Genomic DNA, 19,709 nt, shown 5'->3' with positions numbered 1-19,709 from the left:
GGTTGAGCAATGGCGTCGCAGAATACTGGGCACGGGAAATCGCAGCGTGTTCACTCTCCGAATGCTAGAACACAATTGAACAGGATTTGATGCTTTTTTTTGGTTGGCACCACGCTTCAAGCCCTTCCCCTCAGTGCGAATTTTCAAAAAGCCCACGCAAAGCTCCCACTCTCACCCCTCGGTCCACGCGAGATGCAGCGATGATGCGCACGTGTCCTGCGCAGCACTCTCAGCCCGGCGTGAAGGTGCGAAAGAGACGACGCTATGGAAGCATGCAAAAAGCGCCCAGAGCTGGAAGCTTCCAATGCTTTCGCTATCGTCGTGGGCAAAACGCTAGGATTGAAAACGATCTATGTGTATGCATATTTCGATAAAAGTGAGTAATTCGCATTTTACGTTCATGTAATTGCAGGCATCACTAAACCGGGGAACAGTTTCTCGATTCGACACACCTGTACAGGCCGTACTTTCGGGCGCAGTGACAGCGTACGTCAGTGTTTTGCTGTGCGGTCGGTCGCTAGCTGGAGCTTATTGAAGGTAAACATTGGAAAGGAAAGTTTGGATAAGCTGCAGTGAAGTTGTGCTTGTTTCGATGGGAAAGATGAGGCTGTCTGAGCGAATGGTTCAAAATAATCTACTCCCGTACTCGAAGGTGGTGGATTGCTCACACGACAACGGGTGAGAAAGTGAGACAACGAAACAAGCTGCTGACGGGGCAGCAGTCGTACAAAAGGTAATCATTGCTTTACCGTCTGGTGGTCAGCATGTTGTTGATTCGTTTCCTTCGTTTTAGGAAATATCTCCATCTCTCCGTTTGGGACAGTTGCTGCGCGAAAGGACAAAGGCTGTGTAGCAGCACAATTCCACAACGGCCCGAACGGGTGGTCGTACCGAGCGTTATTTGTTTTATTGACAGAAAACCTACCTCAGCGAATGCCGAACAACAATCTGCACCTGTACTCGAAAGTGCTGGTGGCTCACACGACAACGGGCGAGAAACGTCCCATACCTGTGTGTCAACGGCTAGAGTGGGAATATCCGGTCACGCTGAACATGTCCAGCTTAAGCTTCGGCACCGGTCCAAACGATCATCTACTCGTCCAGGAGCAGCAACAGCAGCAGCAGCAAGCACCACCGAATGGGTTCAACGGTTCAACGGTCCACACACGGTAGGAAGTAAGGGACGTATTTGCCAGAAGGAAATCAGTGCTGTTCTTCTGGTAGATGTATCTTGTTGAAGAAAAGGAAAATGTTTATGGGAAAGGTCCCCAAATGAGCGGTGCGTGTGTGGAGAGAGCAACAGCAAAAGATGAACATACATTATGTCAATCCGTATTGGTGTGAATGTGTTCCTTGCCCACACGGGGAGGAACGCAAAATAAAGAAGGCAATATGTTTATAACGAACACACGTAAGCGTAAGGACGGTGGCGATTGCTTGAAAGAAAAGGCCTCCTTTGATTGCGAAACCGAACAGGAGCAAAGGAGACAAAGGAACAGTTTGGACAAGTTTGGACCGATCGGTGGCGGTGTGTTGCGAAAGAATGGAAGTGAGGGAGAACGGGACAGTTTCTTCGAATGTGTTGGATCTCTGTGGAGTTGCCGTTGGGGTCAAACGGAGGGATCAGTGAATCGATGGCAGCCAGTGCGAAAAGTTGTGATGAAGCGGAACCAAGAGTGAACCAAAGCGACCAAGAGAAGTGAAAATTCCAACATTTTTCTTTCAACCATTTCCCCAATAACCCAACAACGAGTGAGGTAAGTTTTAGAGAGTATTTACATACATTTATTCTTCTTCGTAGGTGGTTGTTCAGAATGCATAAAATTGTGTTCCGAGCGAGTAACTTACAGCTAGGAGAAACGCTTAACAGCTAGATAATAGGGTGTACGTGACCGTACTGCACACGGAACTGGTCGCTTTCTGGTCCACACACTCATCCTGGGTAGTCGTCCGCCGTTCCATGACCGTGCACACAGCCTCCACTCCGCCGTCCCCCCATCGCTTACTTGGAACTGGTGTACTTGGTGACGGCCTTGGTGCCCTCGGACACGGCGTGCTTGGCCAGCTCGCCGGGGAGCAACAGTCGCACCGCCGTCTGGATCTCGCGGGACGTGATGGTGGAGCGCTTGTTGTAGTGCGCCAGGCGGGACGCTTCCGCCGCGATCCGCTCGAAGATGTCGTTCACGAAGCTGTTCATGATGCTCATCGCCTTGGAGGAAATGCCGGTGTCCGGGTGCACCTGCTTCAGCACCTTGTAGATGTAGATGGCGTAGCTCTCCTTGCGGGTCTTGCGCTTCTTCTTCTTGTCCGACTTGGAGATGTTCTTCTGCGCCTTGCCGGACTTCTTAGCTGCCTTGCCGCTGGTCTTCGGGGCCATTTTGCTTTGGGACTTCGAGCTGAACGGACGTGTTTGCAGGAGAGCAGATGAAATTCGCAGATTTCCAAGGAAAATGTATAGAATTGTTCACTTTTGTTCGCCGTTTAGTTTAGTTTTACTTATTTTTATAGAGACTTTGAGGTCTAGCTCATTCGCCTCTTTTGGTGGATTATATATCATCCAGTAACATGGTCTCTTTTAGATAACTTATAACTTTCATTTCTGTTTTTGTATCGTTCTGTAAGACCTGTTCGATGTGTTTTGATAAATTGAGTTTGGCTCTTGTATTATCGTACTCTGGGCATTCAATCAGTAAGTGTTTAACTGTGGTGTCTGCGGCGCAATACGGGCAGATTGGAGGGTTTTCGTTATTTAAGATATGGCGATGCGTGAGACGTGTGTGACCAATTCTTAATCTGGTTAAAATTCTTTGATGGCTTCTGGAAGGGTGGTCAGTCCATGGATCTATTGCTGTTTTTATGCACTTTAGGTGTTTGTCGTTGGATTGTACCCATTCTGTTGTCCAATGTATTTTGATCTGATTGTGGAGCCAACGACAAAAGTCGGCTCTGGACAATTTGTTGTTTTCAATTGTAGGTAATAGTCGGGCTTCGTTGGCCATTCTATCGGCATGGTCATTTCCAGGGATCCCTTTGTGACTGGGGATCCAGCAGAAGCTGATGTGTCTGATGTTAGAAAGTTGCTCTATTTGTTGAATGTATGGGTTTTTGAGGTTGCCATGTTCTATAGCTTTTAATACGGATGCGCTGTCGGTGAAGATAACACATTCTGTGTTTGGAGGTGCTATTTTTTCTGCTGCTTTAATGATTGCTATTGCTTCCGCTGAGAAAATGGTGGTGTGACAAGGCAATCTTAGTTTTAGGCATCTATTTTGAGTGTAAACTGCACAACCGGCGTTAGGTGATAAAACGGATCCATCAGTGTAGATTTGATAATGGTTTTTGTATTTGTCGGCTATTTCGATAAAATGCTGCAGTATAACCGAATTATTGTTGTTGTTCTTGCTAATGTGTTGCATCGACCAGTCTACCTTGATGGTGGGATTGTACCACGGTTTTAGCTTATTTTTGTTGATGGTGAGTATTTGTGGAAATTCCAGGCCTATGGTGAGTTTCATATTGTATTTTGCTCGTCGAATAAAAGAGTTGGCTTTGATTTTTCCTTCTACTAATCTGCCTGCCATGTTGGATATTTTCTGTGTTATCAGATATTTCAGTGGAAGAACGCCGCATTCAACTAGTGCTGCTTCGGTTGGACTGGTTTTGAAGCAACCCGATATGTGCTTGACGGCCCGGTGGTATAGTGGAGCGAACTGTTGGATAAGATCTGTGGAACCTAGTGAGGAAATCTCCGCCCCGTACAGCAGCCGCGGCAAGAACCAGCCCTTTAGGACTGCCAACAGCGCTGGGCGAGGGGTGTTATTCTGTGCCAACGTACGGATTATATTTAAACGAGGTATGGTGCGTCTTTTAATTTCCCTGCAGTGGGGCCCGAAGGTAAGTTTTTTGTCGAAGATAATGCCCAGTATGGAGGCTTGTTTGACTTCCTGTATTTTTTGATCTTGTATTTTGATTTTAGGACGGTTGCGGACACGTGTGACTCCGCTTGGTATATGTAAAATTTTACTTTTTGAAGCCGCTATAGAATTGCCGGTCCAGTTGGTCCACTGGAAAACCTTGTTGACAGCATGCTGTAGCTTGAGTCGTGCGGTCTTGGCGTAGTGGTGTGTGGAAACTAGTATTATGTCGTCGGCGTAAAGGAAAATGTGTACGTTTGTGGGGAGGGATAGTAATAGGGATTCGATGCTTATAAGGAAGAGGGTGGGAGACAAAGAAGACCCTTGCGGAACTCCGTTCTCTAGAGGGAAAGGGCGGGAAGTGTACGAGCCTAGCAGGATTTTAAATGTCCGATCGGTTAGGAATTGTTGCAGAAATGCCGTTAAGCGGCCACCTATGCCCCATTTTGCCAATTGATCTAATATGTAATATCGCCAGGTGCGGTCAAAGGCCTTTGACAGGTCAATGATTGCGCAGATAATGTGTTTTCCTTTGTTCCTTGCTGTAGAGAAACACTGCTCTAATGCCGCAAGGTATGTTTCCATACTCTTGCCGGGTCGAAAGGCGTGTTGGTGTTTGTTGAGGAGTTTACGGTCTTCGAGCTTCGTAATGAGTCTCCGGTTGACCATTTTCTCCATCACCTTGCAGGTGCAAGGGAGTAGAGAGATGGGCCGGTAGCTATTGGCACTATTGCTGGGTTGATTAGGTTTGGGGATAGGCACTATCAGACTATTTTTCCATTCTGATGGGATGTTTCCGGTGGTCCAGATATTGTTGTAAATAGCGAGCAAACGGTAATGAGCAATGAGAGGTAGATTTTTGAGCAAAGGGTAGCCGATATTGTCGGCACCGGCAGAGTTTCCCTGGCAGCTGTTAAGTGCCCAGTGGAGCTCTCTTATGGAAAACAGTTGATTGTACGATTTGTGGTTTGTGTCAGGAAAAGAGATCGGAAGGTTGGACTCGGTATTTATTTTGTGAGCTATGAAACTGGTAGAGTAGTTTTTGGTGGCTGAGGAGTTGTAGAAGTGATTGCCGAGTGTTTGGGCAATTTCGGGTGTGGATGTAATTGGTTGGTTGTTTTCGATCAAAGTGAAGGTAGAGGATGGTTTTTTCCCAGACATGTAGTTTATCTGTCCCCAGACCTGTTTGAGTGTACTGGATGTCTTGATACTGTGCGCCAAGCTAGTCCAACCGGAGGCCTTAGCCTCCTGGATGGCTCGCTTAGCTTTGGAGTTGGCTATGCGATATAGGCTGGCTAGATGAGGTGTGATGGGGTTGTTGGGAATACGAGTGCTTCGCCGCAGTTTGCGAAGGGCGGATCTGCGTTCTTTGATGGCTAATTGAACGTCCTTGTTCCACCAGGGTACGGATTTGCCGGATTTAAAACCTTTTGTAATAGGAATACTGAGTTTGGCTGCTTTTAAGATTAGGTTGTGGAGCTCGTCTATTGTCATGTCGTTGTTGGCCGAGATGTGTGAGTCTATTGTTTGCTGGTATAGCGACCAATTGGCCTGTTCATATTTCCAACGAGGTCGGGATGTTGGTCTAGCGTCTATTTGGCTGTGTTGAATAAAAATTGGAAAATGGTCACTGCCGTGAAGGTCGGGGGCTATGGACAGTTTGAATTGAGAGCAAATATCGTTCGATACTGCACAGTGGTCTAGAGTGGATTCCTTTCCATCAGCGGGAGAAATGCGAGTGGGTTGCTGATTTTGAAGCACATACATGCTGTTAAGCTCAAAGTAAGCGTACAGCAGTTTACCGCGTGGAGTACACTTATCGTTGCCCCACGCTGTGTGGGAGCAGTTTAAATCGCCAATTATTATCTTAGGGTGGTCGGTTTGCATGGCTACGCTATTGAGGTCGTTTATTAGGTAGAGAGATGATGAAGGGGGAATGTAGCTATTGATGATGGTCACTGTGCAGGGATATTTTATTTTCACGGCTAGTACTGGGAGTGGTGAATTGATGGGGACGAATTTGTGGTCGATTGTTTTTAAAACGCCTATTGCTATGTTGTGGTAAATATTGTTGAAATTTTTAAAATACCATTGGTATTGCGTGAAGGAAGTGTTAAAAACAGGTGGAATAAATATTGTTTCTTGGAGTGTGATTATATACGGTTGGTGTTTAGTTACTAAGGTTTGTAATTCATCAATGTTTGAATTAAGGCTTCTGATGTTCCAGTTGAGGATAAGTGGAGAGATGTTAGCTGTAGAGTTGTTGGTGTTGTGGAATTTTAATTATTCAAATAAATAGTGCCAAGTATCGAGAGCAGAAGTCTAATTCGAAGCGTTAGGTCAATATCTAAAGCCTGTTTTTCGCTTGTTGGATCTACGTTTTCCCCTTTTGTGCGATTTTGTTTTCGATGGTGTACTGTTGTTGCCGTGAGGAATTTTCTCTTCGCTTGTTGTGTCGACGGTGCTGTAGGATGAGGATGAGGGGGAGGCTTTTCGTTTCGGTCCGATCGGGGTAGAAGTCTTCGAGTCTTTTTGCGTAGCTACGTTTGCGTCCGTGTTCGTGTTGTTGTTCGCGTTAGTGTTGTTTGTGTCGATGTTCTGTTCCGCGTTAGTTTCCATGTTTGTGTCATGGTTCGAGTTCGCGCCAGCGTTGCTGTCGCTGTTCGAGTCCGTGTGATTCGAGTCGGCGTTTTCGGTGTGCTTGTCCTTGCGTCGGGATTGGACCTGGCTTTTGAAGAAGTCGCGTTCCTCAATCAATTCCTGGATCTTTGCAAAGGCCGAGTTTAACATGGTCTTTAGCTTTTCTATTGTTGCGTCGCGTTCGGCCGGTGCCGTGTCATTTTGTTGTGGTTGTTGTTGCAGTGGTTGTGGTTGTTGTGGTTGTTGCTGAGCATTAGCCAGTCGCTTTTGGACGGCGGACTCTTGTACCTGACTGTATATTTTGCGCGCTTCTGGGTAGCTGATACAGTTATCCACCTTGATGCGGATAATGTTCTGTTCGGCCAGATAGACCGGGCAGGAGCGGTTCAGGGTAGCGTGATCTCCTTTGCAGTTTTTGCATCGGGGTGGGTTGTTGCAAGATCCATGCTCCGGCATTGAGCAGTTCGGGCAGGCTGGAGCAGAATTGCACCGAGCCGTGGTGTGTCCCACAATCAAGCATTTAAAGCATATCATGGGCCGGGGGTAGTAGGGACGCGTGCGCACCGAGATGCAGCCAACGCGCACCTCCTCCGGAACCGTGACCGAGTCGACACGTAGTAGGTAGGCGTTGGTCGGTTTCACCGCACCGTCCACCTTGCGCATGAACCGCTTCACCTCCACGATTTTTGTTCCCTCGATTTGGGCTAGAATCTCTTCGTCCGTTAGTCCGTCCAGGTACGGAGTGACCATCACACACTGTACGGTATTGCGAGCTCGGTCAGAGGTGATTTCCACCGGGGTACCATCGATCAGTTTCTTGATCGCAAGCAGTTTGTCGAACTGCTCACGACTGCGTGTTTTCATGAGATATCGCGCGCCCTGGTCCATCGGCACGCAAGGCTCGATGGGACCGACGAACGGCGAGAGGCTTTTCTCGATCAAAAACGCGTTCTTCGGAATGGCAAAACCCTTCTGGGGCGCCAAAATCAGATAGCGCAGTTCGCCGTGTACGTTCGCTGGATCGAGCCATTCGGGGGCCTGACGACCCCTTTTATTCACTGGGGGGGGACCGTGTCCCCACCCGCCTCCACTCGGGCCCGCCATCTTGCGGGCCTCACTGCACCAAGTCGCACCAAGACGCAAGTTTGCTGTTGTCCGTTGGCACAAAATAATCCCCCCACACAAGCACTAGTCTAACAGTCACCAAAAATAACCGGTACTCACCGCTGGCAAACGGTCACGAGGCAGAAAATCCACACTCCCTAGGCTCCCAAGCTCCCCGGGTGATGGCGTCGGTTTGTGGCGTCGGTTGAGCAATGGCGTCGCAGAATACTGGGCACGGGAAATCGCAGCGTGTTCACTCTCCGAATGCTAGAACACGATTGAACAGGATTTGATGCTTTTTTTTTGGTTGGCACCACGCTTCAAGCCCTTCCCCTCAGTGCGAATTTTCAAAAAGCCCACGCAAAGCTCCCACTCTCACCCCTCGGTCCACGCGAGATGCAGCGATGATGCGTGCGTGTCCTGCGCAGCACTCTCAGCGCGGCGTGAAGGTGCGAAAGAGACGACGCTATGGAAGCATGCAAAAAGCGCCCAGAGCTGGAAGCTTCAAATGCTTTCGCTGTCGTCGTGGGCAAAGCGCTAGGATTGAAAACGATCTATTTGTATGCATATTTCGATAAAAGTGAGTAATTCGCATTTTACGTTCATGTAATTGCAGGCATTACTAAACCGGTGATCCACAACGCGCGGACAACGGATTCCACTGTACCGGGGAACAGTTTCTCGATTCGACACACCTGTACAGGCCGTACTTTCGGGCGCAGTGACAGCGTACGTCAGTGTTTTGCTGTGCGGTCGGTCGCTAGCTGGAGCATTTGGAAGGTAAACATTGGAAAGGAAAGTTTGGATAAGCTGCAGTGAAGTTGTGCTTGTTTCGATGGGAAAGATGAGGCTGTCTGAGCGAATGGTTCAAAATAATCTACTCCCGTACTCGAAGGTGGTGGATTGCTCACACGACAACGGGTGAGAAAGTGAGACAACGAAACAAGCTGCTGACGGGGCAGCAGTCGTACAAAAGGTAATCATTGCTTTACCGTCTGGTGGTCAGCATGTTGTTGAATCGTTTCGTTTCGTTTTAGGAAATATCTGCATCTCTTCATTCGGGACAGTTGCTGCGCGAAAGGACGAAGGCTGTGAAGCAGCTCAATTCCACAACGGCACGAACGGGTGGTCGTCCCGAGCTGCTGGCCTGCTGAAGCTACCTCAGCGAATGCCGAACAACAATCTGCACCTGTACTCGAAAGTGCTGGTGGCTCACACGACAACGGGCGAGAAACGTCCCATACCTGTGTGTCAACGGCTAGAGTGGGAATATCCGGTCACGCTGAACATGTCCAGCTTAAGCTTCGGCACCGGTCCAAACGATCATCTACTCGTCCAGGAGCAGCAACAGCAGCAGCAGCAAGCACCACCGAATGGGTTCAACGGTTCAACGGTCCACACACGGTAGGAAGTAAGGGACGTATTTGCCAGAAGGAAATCAGTGCTGTTCTTCTGGTAGATGTATCTTGTTGAAGAAAAGGAAAATGTTTATGGGAAAGGTCCCCAAATGAGCGGTGCGTGTGTGGAGAGAGCAACAGCAAAAGATGAACATACATTATGTCAATCCGTATTGGTGTGAATGTGTTCCTTGCCCACACGGGGAGGAACGCAAAATAAAGAAGGCAATATGTTTATAACGAACACACGTACGCGTAAGGACGGTGGCGATTGTTTGAAAGAAAAGGCCTCCTTTGATTGCGAAACCGAACAGGAGCAAAGGAGATAAAGGAACAGTTTGGACAAGTTTGGACCGATCGGTGGCGGTGTGTTGCGAAAGAATGCAAGTGAGGGAGAACGGGACAGCTTCTTCGAACAGGTGAAGCTCTGTGGAGTTGCCGTTGGGGTCAAACGGATGGATCAGTGTATCGATGGCAGCCAGAGCGAAAAGTTGTGATGAAGCGGAACCAAAGCGACCAAGTGGAAATTCCAACATTTTTCTTTCAACCATTTCCCCAATAGCCCAACAACGAGTGAGGTAAGTTTTAGAGAGTATTTACATACATTTATTCTTCTTCGTAGTAGGGTGGTTGTTCAGAATGCATAAAATTGTGTTCCGAGCGAGTAACTTACAGCTAGGAGAAACGCTTAACAGCTAGATAATAGGGTGTACGTGACCGTACTGCACACGGAACTGGTCACTTTCTGGTCCACACACTCATCCTGGGTAGTCGTCCGCCATTCCATGACCGTGCACACAGCCTCCACACAACACCCATCGCTTACTTGGAACTGGTGTACTTGGTGACGGCCTTGGTGCCCTCGGACACGGCGTGCTTGGCCAGCTCGCCGGGGAGCAACAGTCGCACCGCCGTCTGGATCTCGCGGGACGTGATGGTGGAGCGCTTGTTGTAGTGCGCCAGGCGGGACGCTTCCGCCGCGATCCGCTCGAAGATGTCGTTCACGAAGCTGTTCATGATGCTCATCGCCTTGGAGGAAATGCCGGTGTCCGGGTGCACCTGCTTCAGCACCTTGTAGATGTAGATGGCGTAGCTCTCCTTGCGGGTCTTGCGCTTCTTCTTCTTGTCCGACTTGGAGATGTTCTTCTGCGCCTTGCCGGACTTCTTAGCTGCCTTGCCGCTGGTCTTCGGGGCCATTTTGCTTTGGGACTTCGAGCTGAGCGGACGTGTTTGCAGGAGAGCAGATGAAATTCTCGGAAACGACTTTTTTCTATGGAATCGCGATTGCAACTTTGGATTTTTGAAAAAATTTTCAGGTTTTATTCAATGCGCATTTTTGACAGCGCGCATCGAAAAGTTGCCGCTCGACGCCACGCCTACTTTTTGCAGCGTAAAACCCGCCCTAGTATATAAGCGAAACGCAGGTTGGTTTGAAGCATCAGTTTCGAAGTATTTTCAGAACAATACACACGTGGAATCTGCGTCTGTCTGTGCAGTCATATACACGGCTTTTCTTACAAGTTCTCTTTGTGAAGCAACCAAACCAACCTCCAACTTCTCATCATGTCTGGCCGCGGAAAGGGAGGCAAGGTGAAGGGAAAGGCAAAGTCCCGCTCCAACCGGGCCGGTCTGCAGTTCCCGGTCGGCCGTATCCACCGACTGCTGCGCAAGGGCAACTACGCGGAGCGCGTCGGAGCGGGCGCGCCCGTCTATCTGGCCGCGGTCATGGAGTACCTGGCGGCGGAAGTGCTCGAGCTGGCGGGTAACGCGGCCCGCGACAACAAGAAGACGCGCATCATCCCGCGCCATCTGCAGCTGGCCATCCGCAACGACGAGGAGCTGAACAAACTGCTGTCCGGGGTGACCATCGCCCAGGGCGGCGTGCTGCCCAACATCCAGGCCGTGCTGCTGCCCAAGAAGACGGAGAAGAAGGCTTAAGCTGGGGTGTGCGGACTCTGCGTGGGATATACATCTCTATGGACACGAACGCTTTGGAAAACAGGCCTACGACACCCGAAACCTCGCTACGACACAAAACGCCCTTATCAGGGCGACGAGATGCATTTCTCAAGAGCTACTTTCTTTTCATTGCGTTGTTGGGTTGGGGTGGGAGAGGGGAGAGGGAGATGGTTGTACGCTTCTCTTTGCAACGGAGCAGGCAGTGCAATGGTATGATGGCGCAGCTGATGCAGAAAAATGTCAAAAAGCGCGCTGGCGTTTATACAGCCATGTTGTACGATTCACCGTCGGCGCTGCTCATGAACGAATGAATGCAACTCCCGGCCCTGTTTGAACAGACCGTTGTATGAAATATGATGGGTAGGATTCATTTGCAGGGGATCCGTTCGATATCACAACCATATTTTTATTGTCAATAAAAATCAATTGAAATACACATTCCAATGACTTACGACCTTTAACTCAGACCATATTCAGTTTGGGTAGAATTAAAGTTTTTTGCAATTCCACCTTACTCACGATCACGACCGTCTGTTATTTTCATTAACAATAGGTTCCATTTACATGCAATTTGGCGAAATAAGCGCCAAAACAACCAACACATCAACCATCGTTCTCATTGCAGCCACCATGCAAAGAACCCACCATGCAACACGCATACCCATATGGCACGGGGGAATCGCTTTTAACACAACTGTACCCCGTTGTCTGCAAATGGCCTTGAACGCTAATTTCCTATTGGAATCGACAAGGGGATCGCCCCAAAAACAGCAATCCCATAATTTGCACTAGTATAGGTGAACGAGGGGAAACTGTACTGCCTACTTGGATGAGCATTTTTACCCTCCAGCAAATGATTTTAAAACATATTTTTACCCACCCCAAGAGGGGGTACCGAAATCCTTTCCCAATTACCCTCAACCCCACTTCTCCGTCGCATGCTCCTTGCAATGTGTGGTGTACCTTTCCCATCTTGACCCTCGATAATTTTGGCCTGCGTGACCAACTGCAGCGTGTGTGTTGGTGTGCCTAAAGGATAATTTCCATCGCACCAATACAAGAAAAGCGTAAAGACGAAAGGGGATTGTTTGTTTGATCTGAATAGCAAATCCTAGGTACGAGAAAGGGACAGCGAGAGGGAGAACGGGCCCGGCTGCCAGAAGAGCGTTTCCCACACTGCTCTCCCTTGGTGTTTAATTTTACCCTACCCCTTAAAGGAAGGGTCTCACTCCGTCCCGGTTTTCGGCTAAAACAGTCTATAAAATCCTGTCCCCGGAAAAGTACAGTTAACAGTTTTCTCCCGAGCGCCGCCCGACTCCGCATTCGCAGCATCAATCGCCATGGCCCGTACGAAGCAGACCGCCCGTAAGTCCACCGGTGGAAAGGCTCCCCGCAAGCAGCTGGCCACCAAGGCCGCCCGTAAGAGTGCCCCGTCCACCGGTGGCGTCAAGAAGCCGCATCGCTATCGTCCGGGAACGGTCGCTCTGCGTGAAATCCGACGCTACCAGAAGTCGACCGAGTTGCTGATCCGCAAGCTGCCGTTCCAGCGCTTGGTGCGTGAAATTGCGCAGGACTTCAAGACCGATCTGCGCTTCCAGAGTGCCGCTGTGGCCGCGCTGCAGGAAGCCAGTGAGGCGTATCTGGTGGGATTGTTTGAGGACACCAATCTGTGCGCCATCCATGCCAAGCGCGTCACCATCATGCCCAAGGACATCCAGCTGGCCCGCCGTATCCGTGGCGAGCGTGCCTAAGCCTACTTAGGCGATGGTGTGACACCATAGCAATAAGCCTCTAGGATAGCAACAGCGCTACATGCTTCTTCTTCTTCTTCTACATGCATTGATGTGTACGTGACCACGGCGCACACAGAGAGAGAGAGTGAGAGGAAATATTCAGAATGCATTCTTGACTTTGTGTAAAAACCCCATACAAAAAAATGACAACTTTGTATCGTTTAACGTTTAATAAAAGAGTAATATAAACAAACCTAACACACGCATGCCTTGCTGCCTTTCTTGAATCAATGGAAATTTCCACCGGTGTTCCGGTGCGTACTTTCTCCCTCCCGTCGCTTGTCCCGAACTGCGCAGAAAGGACGCCACCGAGCCGTTTCCCTTTGGCGCCTTTTTACCACCACCACCAAAGACAGCGGGCAATGTGTGCTCGATTGTTGGTTGTTAACTGTACAGCCACCATCGGTCATGGTCTATTGCACGCACTGGTGGGAAGGGAGGGGATTCACCAGGAGTCCAACAGGATGAAACATGTTTGATGAGCAAATGGCGTTTTAAAAGTACGCGAGTTGGATTTTGGCACCAATATATGACATAAAAAGATCCATACATTTAGACATGTTGTGTTTACTGTATTCAGATGTTCTTGACTAATGATATGAATAAAGAACCCATTCTGGGAATTTATATGATATGGTAATGCTGGATGATAGAGAATATTAAAGTCCAAGTAAGCATGAATCTTCTGCCTTTTCATGGTTTCAAGCAAACCCTCCTAAATTTCATCTTTTCTAGCAACTTCCCTCTTTGGACAGCGCTTCCGTTTTTATTTGGTAACATCATAGATCAACATAACATCAATTGCAAACGATGTAAGGTTTGATGCTGGCGTAAGCCATTACAAGCTCGGTTTATTTAAGCATACTCATTTCACCGGGATTCATTTTACGAGTTACCTACCGGTGGTGTTTATTGAAAATCGGAAACTATTACGAAATTCACTTCAGGGTCCGGCCGATCGTACTACTTTGCGATACAGATATCAATTTTATCTACAATTGTAAAACATCATGAAAACTGTGCAATAGGCTTCTTTTCATTTGCCCTTCTAAACGGGAATGCGATCAATCAATAATAAATTTAAATATAGAAAATAATGGGAACAAAATTATGAAAACATCATGGTAGGAAGAGCGTCCTAGTTGGAAGTTTCCGATTTTGAATACCCAGCACTGTACGAGTTCTACAAAACGCCATAAAGTGCAAATGTTCCTTTTTTGTCTAGATATAGAAAAGAGGGAGAGAAAGGCTTAAATAGATAGAATTACTTGCAAATTATATGAGTTTTCTATTATCCATGATTCACTCCTTCTATACTGCCTTTGCTTAAAAATCCTAATCTTAAAATGTAACAGAAAATGAGATCTGAAACGTAATTAGGGTACGGAAAATTACTATTTTAGAGATGTGTTTCTCAACACTTTCATAGTTGCAATATCCCCTGTCTTTGGTAAACATTATCATCACATGATTGGTTAAAAATATATGTTAAAATCGTTAATTTTCTATGTTAAAAAAAAAATCAAATGCATGGCCGTAATGCTTTGTACAAAAAGCCCAAAATGTTCCAACATTTCATTTGTTACCCTAAAAGTGCATTACCGTAAATACATTTACGTCGGTTCATGCCGCATGCAGTTCTTTCTCCCATCATTCTACCCAAACAAACGATTCCAATTGGAAATGCGTGAGCAGATCAGAGGCATGCGCTCTCCCTTTCACACCAATGCTCAGGCATAGCGATCTCACTAACACACTCACACCGCATGCGGTTGTGTCTGTAGGTATAAAAGACGCGATTCCAAACATTCATTCATTCGTCTAATATTTTTCTAACATTTCGCATCGCGTCTAACGTTTCTCGAGAACAACTTATCCAGCAACTCAGCCAGTGTCTACGATGGCCCGTACCAAGCAGACTGCCCGTAAGTCCACCGGAGGAAAGGCTCCCCGCAAGCAGCTGGCCACGAAGGCCGCTCGCAAGAGCGCTCCCTCGACCGGTGGAGTGAAGAAGCCGCATCGCTATCGTCCGGGAACGGTCGCTCTGCGTGAAATCCGACGCTACCAGAAGTCGACCGAGTTGCTGATCCGCAAGCTGCCGTTCCAGCGCTTGGTGCGTGAGATTGCGCAGGATTTCAAGACCGATCTGCGCTTCCAGAGTGCCGCTGTGGCCGCGCTGCAGGAAGCCAGTGAGGCGTACTTGGTTGGTCTCTTCGAAGACACCAATCTGTGCGCGATCCACGCCAAGCGCGTCACCATCATGCCCAAGGACATCCAGCTGGCTCGCCGTATCCGTGGAGAGCGTGCTTAAATTCACCTTACCCAGCATATCATACCACTGCAGCAGTTTAAACAACTACAAAAAACGGTCCTTTTCAGGACCACCAAATCATTTTCCATAAGAACTCTTTCCGTTCGATTCCACCGAAAAAAAAGTGACGCCTTCAAAACAGGAACATTCATGTACGGTTCATGGGTTGGCGTCGGTTTTGGCTCTTCTTCCTCTTCTTCTTCTAACGTTCTTGTAACCGCCATTTTTTTCTGTTCATTACGAAATGACAGAAACGTCACTCTCCGAACAGCACACAAAACAACGCGCGTTCGAGAAAGGGGGTTCGGAAAGGGAAATCTGCGTTTCACACAGGTTTTGCGGAAGGGACGCGTGTGTTTTGTGTAACACCACAAACCTAATATAAAATGAACGTAGTACCGGCCTCGACCAAGCGGCTGGTGCTTTCGTTATATCGCGATTTGCTTCGGTACGGCGCCCAGCTGCAGCACACCGACCAGGACTACTTTCTCAACCGCATTAGGCGCGAATTTCGTCAGTCGGCGTCACTGACCGACCCGAAAGAGATTGAGTTCTGCTACAAGGTAACGCCGACGGCACTGTCCCGTTTTTGCACCGTGTCACCGTGAATTCGATTATACTTTCAGCGAGGACGCGCTCTACTCGATCGGGCCCGGGTGATATAACATGCTCGGCCTGCTGCGATGTGTCGCTCTTGAATCGACCGCACAGTGGAAGGCTCTTTCCGCATCCCCATGGCGACGATGCCTCTCGAAAGCCATCGATCACAGCCGGGTGCCGGTGCTGCGCGATGAAGATCTGGAGGAATCGTTCGTGCGGGGCAGTGGACCGGGTGGACAGGCAGTTGCCAAGACCAACAACAAGGTGGTGCTGACGCACAAACCGACCGGGATCGTCGTGCAGTGCCACACAACGCGGTCGCTGTTTGAGAATCGTCGCGAAGCGCGCAAGATGCTGATCGGCAAGCTGGACCAACTGTACAATGGCGATCAGTCGGTGGAGGCGCAACTCCAGCGGATCGAAGCCAAGAAGCAGACGGAAACGGCAAGACGCAAGCAAAAGCTGCAGGCAAAGAAAAAGGCTTGGAAAGAGCGTGAATTTGGTGACGAGTCGGACAAGAGTAGCTAAACCAAATGGCGGGTAGTCTTTAATAAACGCTTAATGTTTTACAATTTATTTGTTCTAAAATTACCACGAGCTAAAATTACCGAAACCATCACCACTTGCTACTTTACGTTTCTTCGCTTTCAATGCATCGTTGGTCGTGCCACTCGTGCCGGGAGTTTCCCCTGACGCCTGTGCCGGCAGCACTTTGGTCACGCTCGTATCGAGATACTTGCCCACACCGGACCGGAATACCTTCAGCGGTTGGGAGGACTTTTTGCCTGCCGTTTTGTCACGCTTCGCTTCCGCCTCCCGCTGTATGCGCTCCAGCTCTTCCGCCCGCTCCTTGGCAAGCTGTTCGTCCACCTCCTGGAACGGATCGACAAACACTTGCGCCCGCTGGATGAAGATGCTCTCGATGGGACGGTCTCGATTGTCCACTTCCACGCGTTCCATCTCTGTGAGCACTTCCAGCCCTCCGACCAGCTTGCCGAATATCGTGTGCTTTCCGTCCAGATGTTTGCACGATCGATAGGTAATGAAGCTGAGAAAGACATTCAAATGGAAAGCAAATTAATTTAACTACTTTTAACGACTTTCCCTCTACTTACAATTGTGATCCGTTCGTGTTTGGTCCCGAGTTGGCCATCGACAGTATGCCTCTTCCAGCGTGCGATAGGTTTGGTTTGATTTCGTCCGCAAACTTTTTGCCCCACGCGGACGTGCCTCCATTCCCGACCCCGGTAGGATCACCGCCCTGGATCATAAAGTTGCGGATCGACCGGTGAAACAGACACCCGTTGTAGTAGCCGCTTTGGCAGTGCTTGAGGAAGTTTTCGCACGTCTTCGGCACCTGCTCACAGTACAGTTCGAGGTTTAGGGCACCAAAGTTGGTCAGCAGCCGGACGTAGCCCTTCTTCTTGACCCGCTCGTAGCGTACAATGTCATCGTCGATTATTGCTGCCTCGTGGTTCGACACCGGCACCATCGCAGTAGAGGTAAAGGAAGCCGCCACGGCCCCGGTTGAGTAGTGAGCTGCATTGAACTTGTCCGCAACCTGCCGCTCTTCCTGCTGCTCTTCCGGTGCTTTGTAGTCCTTTTCCAGCTGCGTCAGAATGTCCTTCGTTTCGGCGGAGATTGTTTTCAGCCGGCCCTGTGGATCCTTACGCTCGGCCAGCTCTTCCTCCGTGAGGACGCGCAGGTTCTTCTTGATGTGGTGGAAGGTGGTAATGTTGAACTTGTCCAGATTGCCCGGATCCTGGATGGTGATCAGATCCTTGCGCAGAAACGGCGTATCGTCCACCAGATCCTTCCAGTTTTTGGCCTTCACGTTGAGCTGCTCGATCGCTTCCCACGAGAACACGTTACCCGTCTTACCGTTCGCCACGATGTGGGAGTTTTTGGTGAACGGTTTAAACAGCGTCGGGCAGTGGTACTGTCCTTCGTGGTTTTTGGTAAAGTTTAGCTTGATCAGCGATTTGCCATCCAGCGGGCTGCCAGTAACGGGATTGACCTTGAACCGCTTCAAAAACTCTACAATCGCCGCCAGCTCAAACACGTTCCCGTCTTTGTCGCAGTACGGATGCTCGAACGGCACCATCGAGAGGCAGCAGTGGTCGAACGGCAGTCGCTTAAACTTGATCTGCTCATTCTCCACCGAGTCTGGTTTGTGGCCGCCATAAAACTCGGACCACTCGGTGTACGTGAGGTACCTACAAGAACAGCAATTTGTTTTAACACCGAAAACACGTGTAAAAATGATATTCCACTTACATTTTATCCTTCTGATGCTGTTTTTTACCCATTTTGAAGCGTTTTTAGGGCAAAAGTTGCGACAAAATTGCGATTCCCCTTTGAGAATGCTTTGTTTACAATCCGCTGCTTCTGCTTTTACTTCCCGCTGTCTTCTTCTTCTTCTTTGTACATTTGACAGCTCGCGATTGCTCGTTTGGCTGCGTACTTTCTCGTGGGTTTTTGTTTTGTCCCTTTTCTTCGCCATCGCGCCATGACGGAAATAGGAAAACCAAAAATGCAAAAATAGCCCACCAACATGAATGCACTTTCATTCTCAATCCACGTAAAACTAATAACGCTCCCTCTCGCTTGTAAGGTAATAGAAATAGCAACAATCTTGGTGTATTTTGCCGAATGTTTCAACTAAATCAAACCGCAGCGCACAATTGCTGCCACATTTTCCGATTGCTCCGATTGCAGTCTTCCTTCTCCTGCCCGGCAATGGCAAAGGGTCTGCGATGTAAATGACTCAATAGTTGTTGGGGGCGGGGTGAAATTAAACGAAACCCTTCCCGTGGCTTAGTTCTTCTTCGCTACCGCTAGACTGTCGTTGTTGTCCATGTAGTCGTAGCCCAGCTTGGCCATCAGCAGACCGGACGACAGGCCGAGCACGGTGGCAAGGCCCTGGTTGCGCGGCACGGCCGACCGGATGACGGCCCACACCAGCACCGAGCCGAAGCTGAACAGCACCGAGCCACAAATGCTGTACGCCACCCGTTTGTTCGATGGCACCGCCTTCAGGTGCGGCCGGCTGTACATGAACAGCGTCGTGCCGAGGACGGTGTGGAGCAACAGGAAGTTGGTCACGTCACGCTTTGGTAGCAGTCTGTGGAAGAAAAACCAGAACGAGCGCGTTAAAAGGATCACACAAACCACAAGGGGGAGAAGATTGTGCTGCAATTGTGGCTTACTTGATCGCAATCGAAGGGTTCATTACGTTGACGGACAGTGCCGCATAGCTGAGCATGCCCTTCAGCGGAAAGTAGTAGTAGAGGATGTTTTCCTTCGTCAGTGGCCGCAGGCGCAGCGTGTTCACGATCGGCAGGTTGGCTTCCGGCATCCTGGTAGCTGCGCTTTGCGGGCGGGGAGATGCGATGCAAGTGAAATACCGTGCGGCCTTTAAACTGCAGCGACGATGCACACCGACGAAAAACACGGGCCCTTTGTGGGTTGTGTAATAATTCTTCTGGCAGCGACGAAGGTAAACAAATTATCAGCGGCTTGACGTACTCCGCAATGTCAGCTGTAGCTGAGGGCAGAGAAATAAACTAAACGTTTTGATGAAAAGGGCGATTTTTTTTAGATTTTTGTTCGGGCGGAATGTGTGCAAAAGTGTTGCAAAGGCTTCAACCGCAAGTTTGTGGGGTAAAATTGAGAAAACTACTGGAATGCCGGTCTTTACGAGGGGTAGGAATGTATATTTATTTGTGAAAGCTTTATCTTACTTTTTATTACATTTTAAACATTTTTTATCAGGTTGATAGTGTTAAATATTTTGGAAATATCTTAAATAGGTTGGAAATATTTTAAATATTGTTGAAATCTATCAAAAACATCCACTAATATAGCAAAAATCTCCGTTGAAATCTTCAACCTGCATGTATAGACGTATACAGTGCGTGACAAAAAAACATATGCAGTGACAAATTGAATTTTGTTCAATCAAAAGATGAAAAATACAAGCTTTTGAAAC

The 19,709-nt window shown here is 48.7% G+C and overlaps 10 protein-coding genes across 22 annotated transcripts in view; 5 read left to right on the top strand and 5 right to left on the bottom strand.

Moving 5' to 3' along the window:
• LOC120958494 (membrane-bound transcription factor site-1 protease) overlaps positions 1-9,299 on the top strand; it is a 42,226-nt gene extending 32,927 nt beyond the window's left edge. For 4 of the 13 annotated variants that reach the window (XM_049609611.1, XM_049609613.1, XM_049609618.1 and 1 more), the window contains exon 8: positions 794-1,406. The gene's annotated coding sequence lies outside the window, so the exon portion shown is untranslated. Of the gene's footprint in view, positions 1-412; positions 734-793; positions 1,407-8,274; positions 8,635-8,695 lie in introns of those variants that run through there. The other 9 variants (XM_049609609.1, XM_049609617.1, XM_049609616.1 and 6 more) reach the window with 5 other exon arrangements.
• Positions 1,759-2,395, bottom strand: LOC120958501 (histone H2B). The gene has a single exon (XM_049609636.1). It carries the CDS (start codon positions 2,375-2,377, stop codon positions 2,003-2,005), a length of 375 nt encoding a protein of 124 aa, XP_049465593.1. The 5' UTR covers positions 2,378-2,395; the 3' UTR covers positions 1,759-2,002.
• LOC125907440 (nucleomorphin-like) lies at positions 2,357-8,276 on the bottom strand. Its single transcript, XM_049609632.1, has one exon. The coding sequence runs from the start codon at positions 7,656-7,658 to the stop codon at positions 6,255-6,257; it is 1,404 nt and encodes a 467-aa protein (XP_049465589.1). The 5' UTR covers positions 7,659-8,276; the 3' UTR covers positions 2,357-6,254.
• Positions 9,300-9,634: 335 nt separating the features above from the next.
• On the bottom strand, positions 9,635-10,362 carry LOC120958500 (histone H2B). The gene has a single exon (XM_049609634.1). The coding sequence runs from the start codon at positions 10,250-10,252 to the stop codon at positions 9,878-9,880; it is 375 nt and encodes a 124-aa protein (XP_049465591.1). The 5' UTR covers positions 10,253-10,362; the 3' UTR covers positions 9,635-9,877.
• Positions 10,363-10,474: 112 nt separating this feature from the next.
• LOC120958502 (histone H2A) lies at positions 10,475-11,450 on the top strand. The gene has a single exon (XM_040381354.2). The coding sequence runs from the start codon at positions 10,619-10,621 to the stop codon at positions 10,991-10,993; it is 375 nt and encodes a 124-aa protein (XP_040237288.1). The 5' UTR covers positions 10,475-10,618; the 3' UTR covers positions 10,994-11,450.
• An 827-nt stretch (positions 11,451-12,277) lies between these two features.
• Positions 12,278-15,229, top strand: LOC120956322 (uncharacterized). The gene is made up of 2 exons (XM_049609027.1): positions 12,278-12,763; positions 14,667-15,229. Exons 1-2 carry the CDS (start codon positions 12,355-12,357, stop codon positions 15,116-15,118), a joined length of 861 nt encoding a protein of 286 aa, XP_049464984.1. The 5' UTR covers positions 12,278-12,354; the 3' UTR covers positions 15,119-15,229.
• A 130-nt stretch (positions 15,230-15,359) lies between these two features.
• LOC120955992 (MIEF1 upstream open reading frame protein) lies at positions 15,360-15,858 on the top strand. Its single transcript, XM_040377302.2, has 2 exons — positions 15,360-15,681; positions 15,745-15,858. Exons 1-2 carry the CDS (start codon positions 15,505-15,507, stop codon positions 15,781-15,783), a joined length of 216 nt encoding a protein of 71 aa, XP_040233236.1. The 5' UTR covers positions 15,360-15,504; the 3' UTR covers positions 15,784-15,858.
• On the top strand, positions 15,785-16,294 carry LOC120955990 (mitochondrial translation release factor in rescue). Its single transcript, XM_040377300.2, has one exon. It carries the CDS (start codon positions 15,785-15,787, stop codon positions 16,244-16,246), a length of 462 nt encoding a protein of 153 aa, XP_040233234.2. The 3' UTR covers positions 16,247-16,294.
• On the bottom strand, positions 16,260-18,221 carry LOC120955989 (RING-type E3 ubiquitin-protein ligase PPIL2). Its single transcript, XM_040377298.2, has 3 exons — positions 17,996-18,221; positions 16,834-17,934; positions 16,260-16,766 (listed from the first exon to the last, which is right to left on the bottom strand). The coding sequence occupies exons 1-3, from the start codon at positions 18,025-18,027 to the stop codon at positions 16,307-16,309; spliced, it is 1,593 nt and encodes a 530-aa protein (XP_040233232.2). The 5' UTR covers positions 18,028-18,221; the 3' UTR covers positions 16,260-16,306.
• Positions 18,222-18,325: 104 nt separating this feature from the next.
• On the bottom strand, positions 18,326-19,357 carry LOC120955991 (uncharacterized). The gene is made up of 2 exons (XM_040377301.2): positions 18,928-19,357; positions 18,326-18,842 (listed from the first exon to the last, which is right to left on the bottom strand). Exons 1-2 carry the CDS (start codon positions 19,074-19,076, stop codon positions 18,536-18,538), a joined length of 456 nt encoding a protein of 151 aa, XP_040233235.1. The 5' UTR covers positions 19,077-19,357; the 3' UTR covers positions 18,326-18,535.
• Between the last annotated feature and the right edge of the window lie 352 nt (positions 19,358-19,709).

The sequence above is a fragment of the Anopheles coluzzii genome, chromosome 3 (assembly GCF_943734685.1).
Source record: "Anopheles coluzzii chromosome 3, AcolN3, whole genome shotgun sequence".
NCBI classification, from domain to species: domain Eukaryota; kingdom Metazoa; phylum Arthropoda; class Insecta; order Diptera; family Culicidae; genus Anopheles; species Anopheles coluzzii.
The sequence above is the reverse complement of the archived record's forward strand: the minus strand, read 5'-3'. Positions and strand labels throughout refer to the sequence as shown.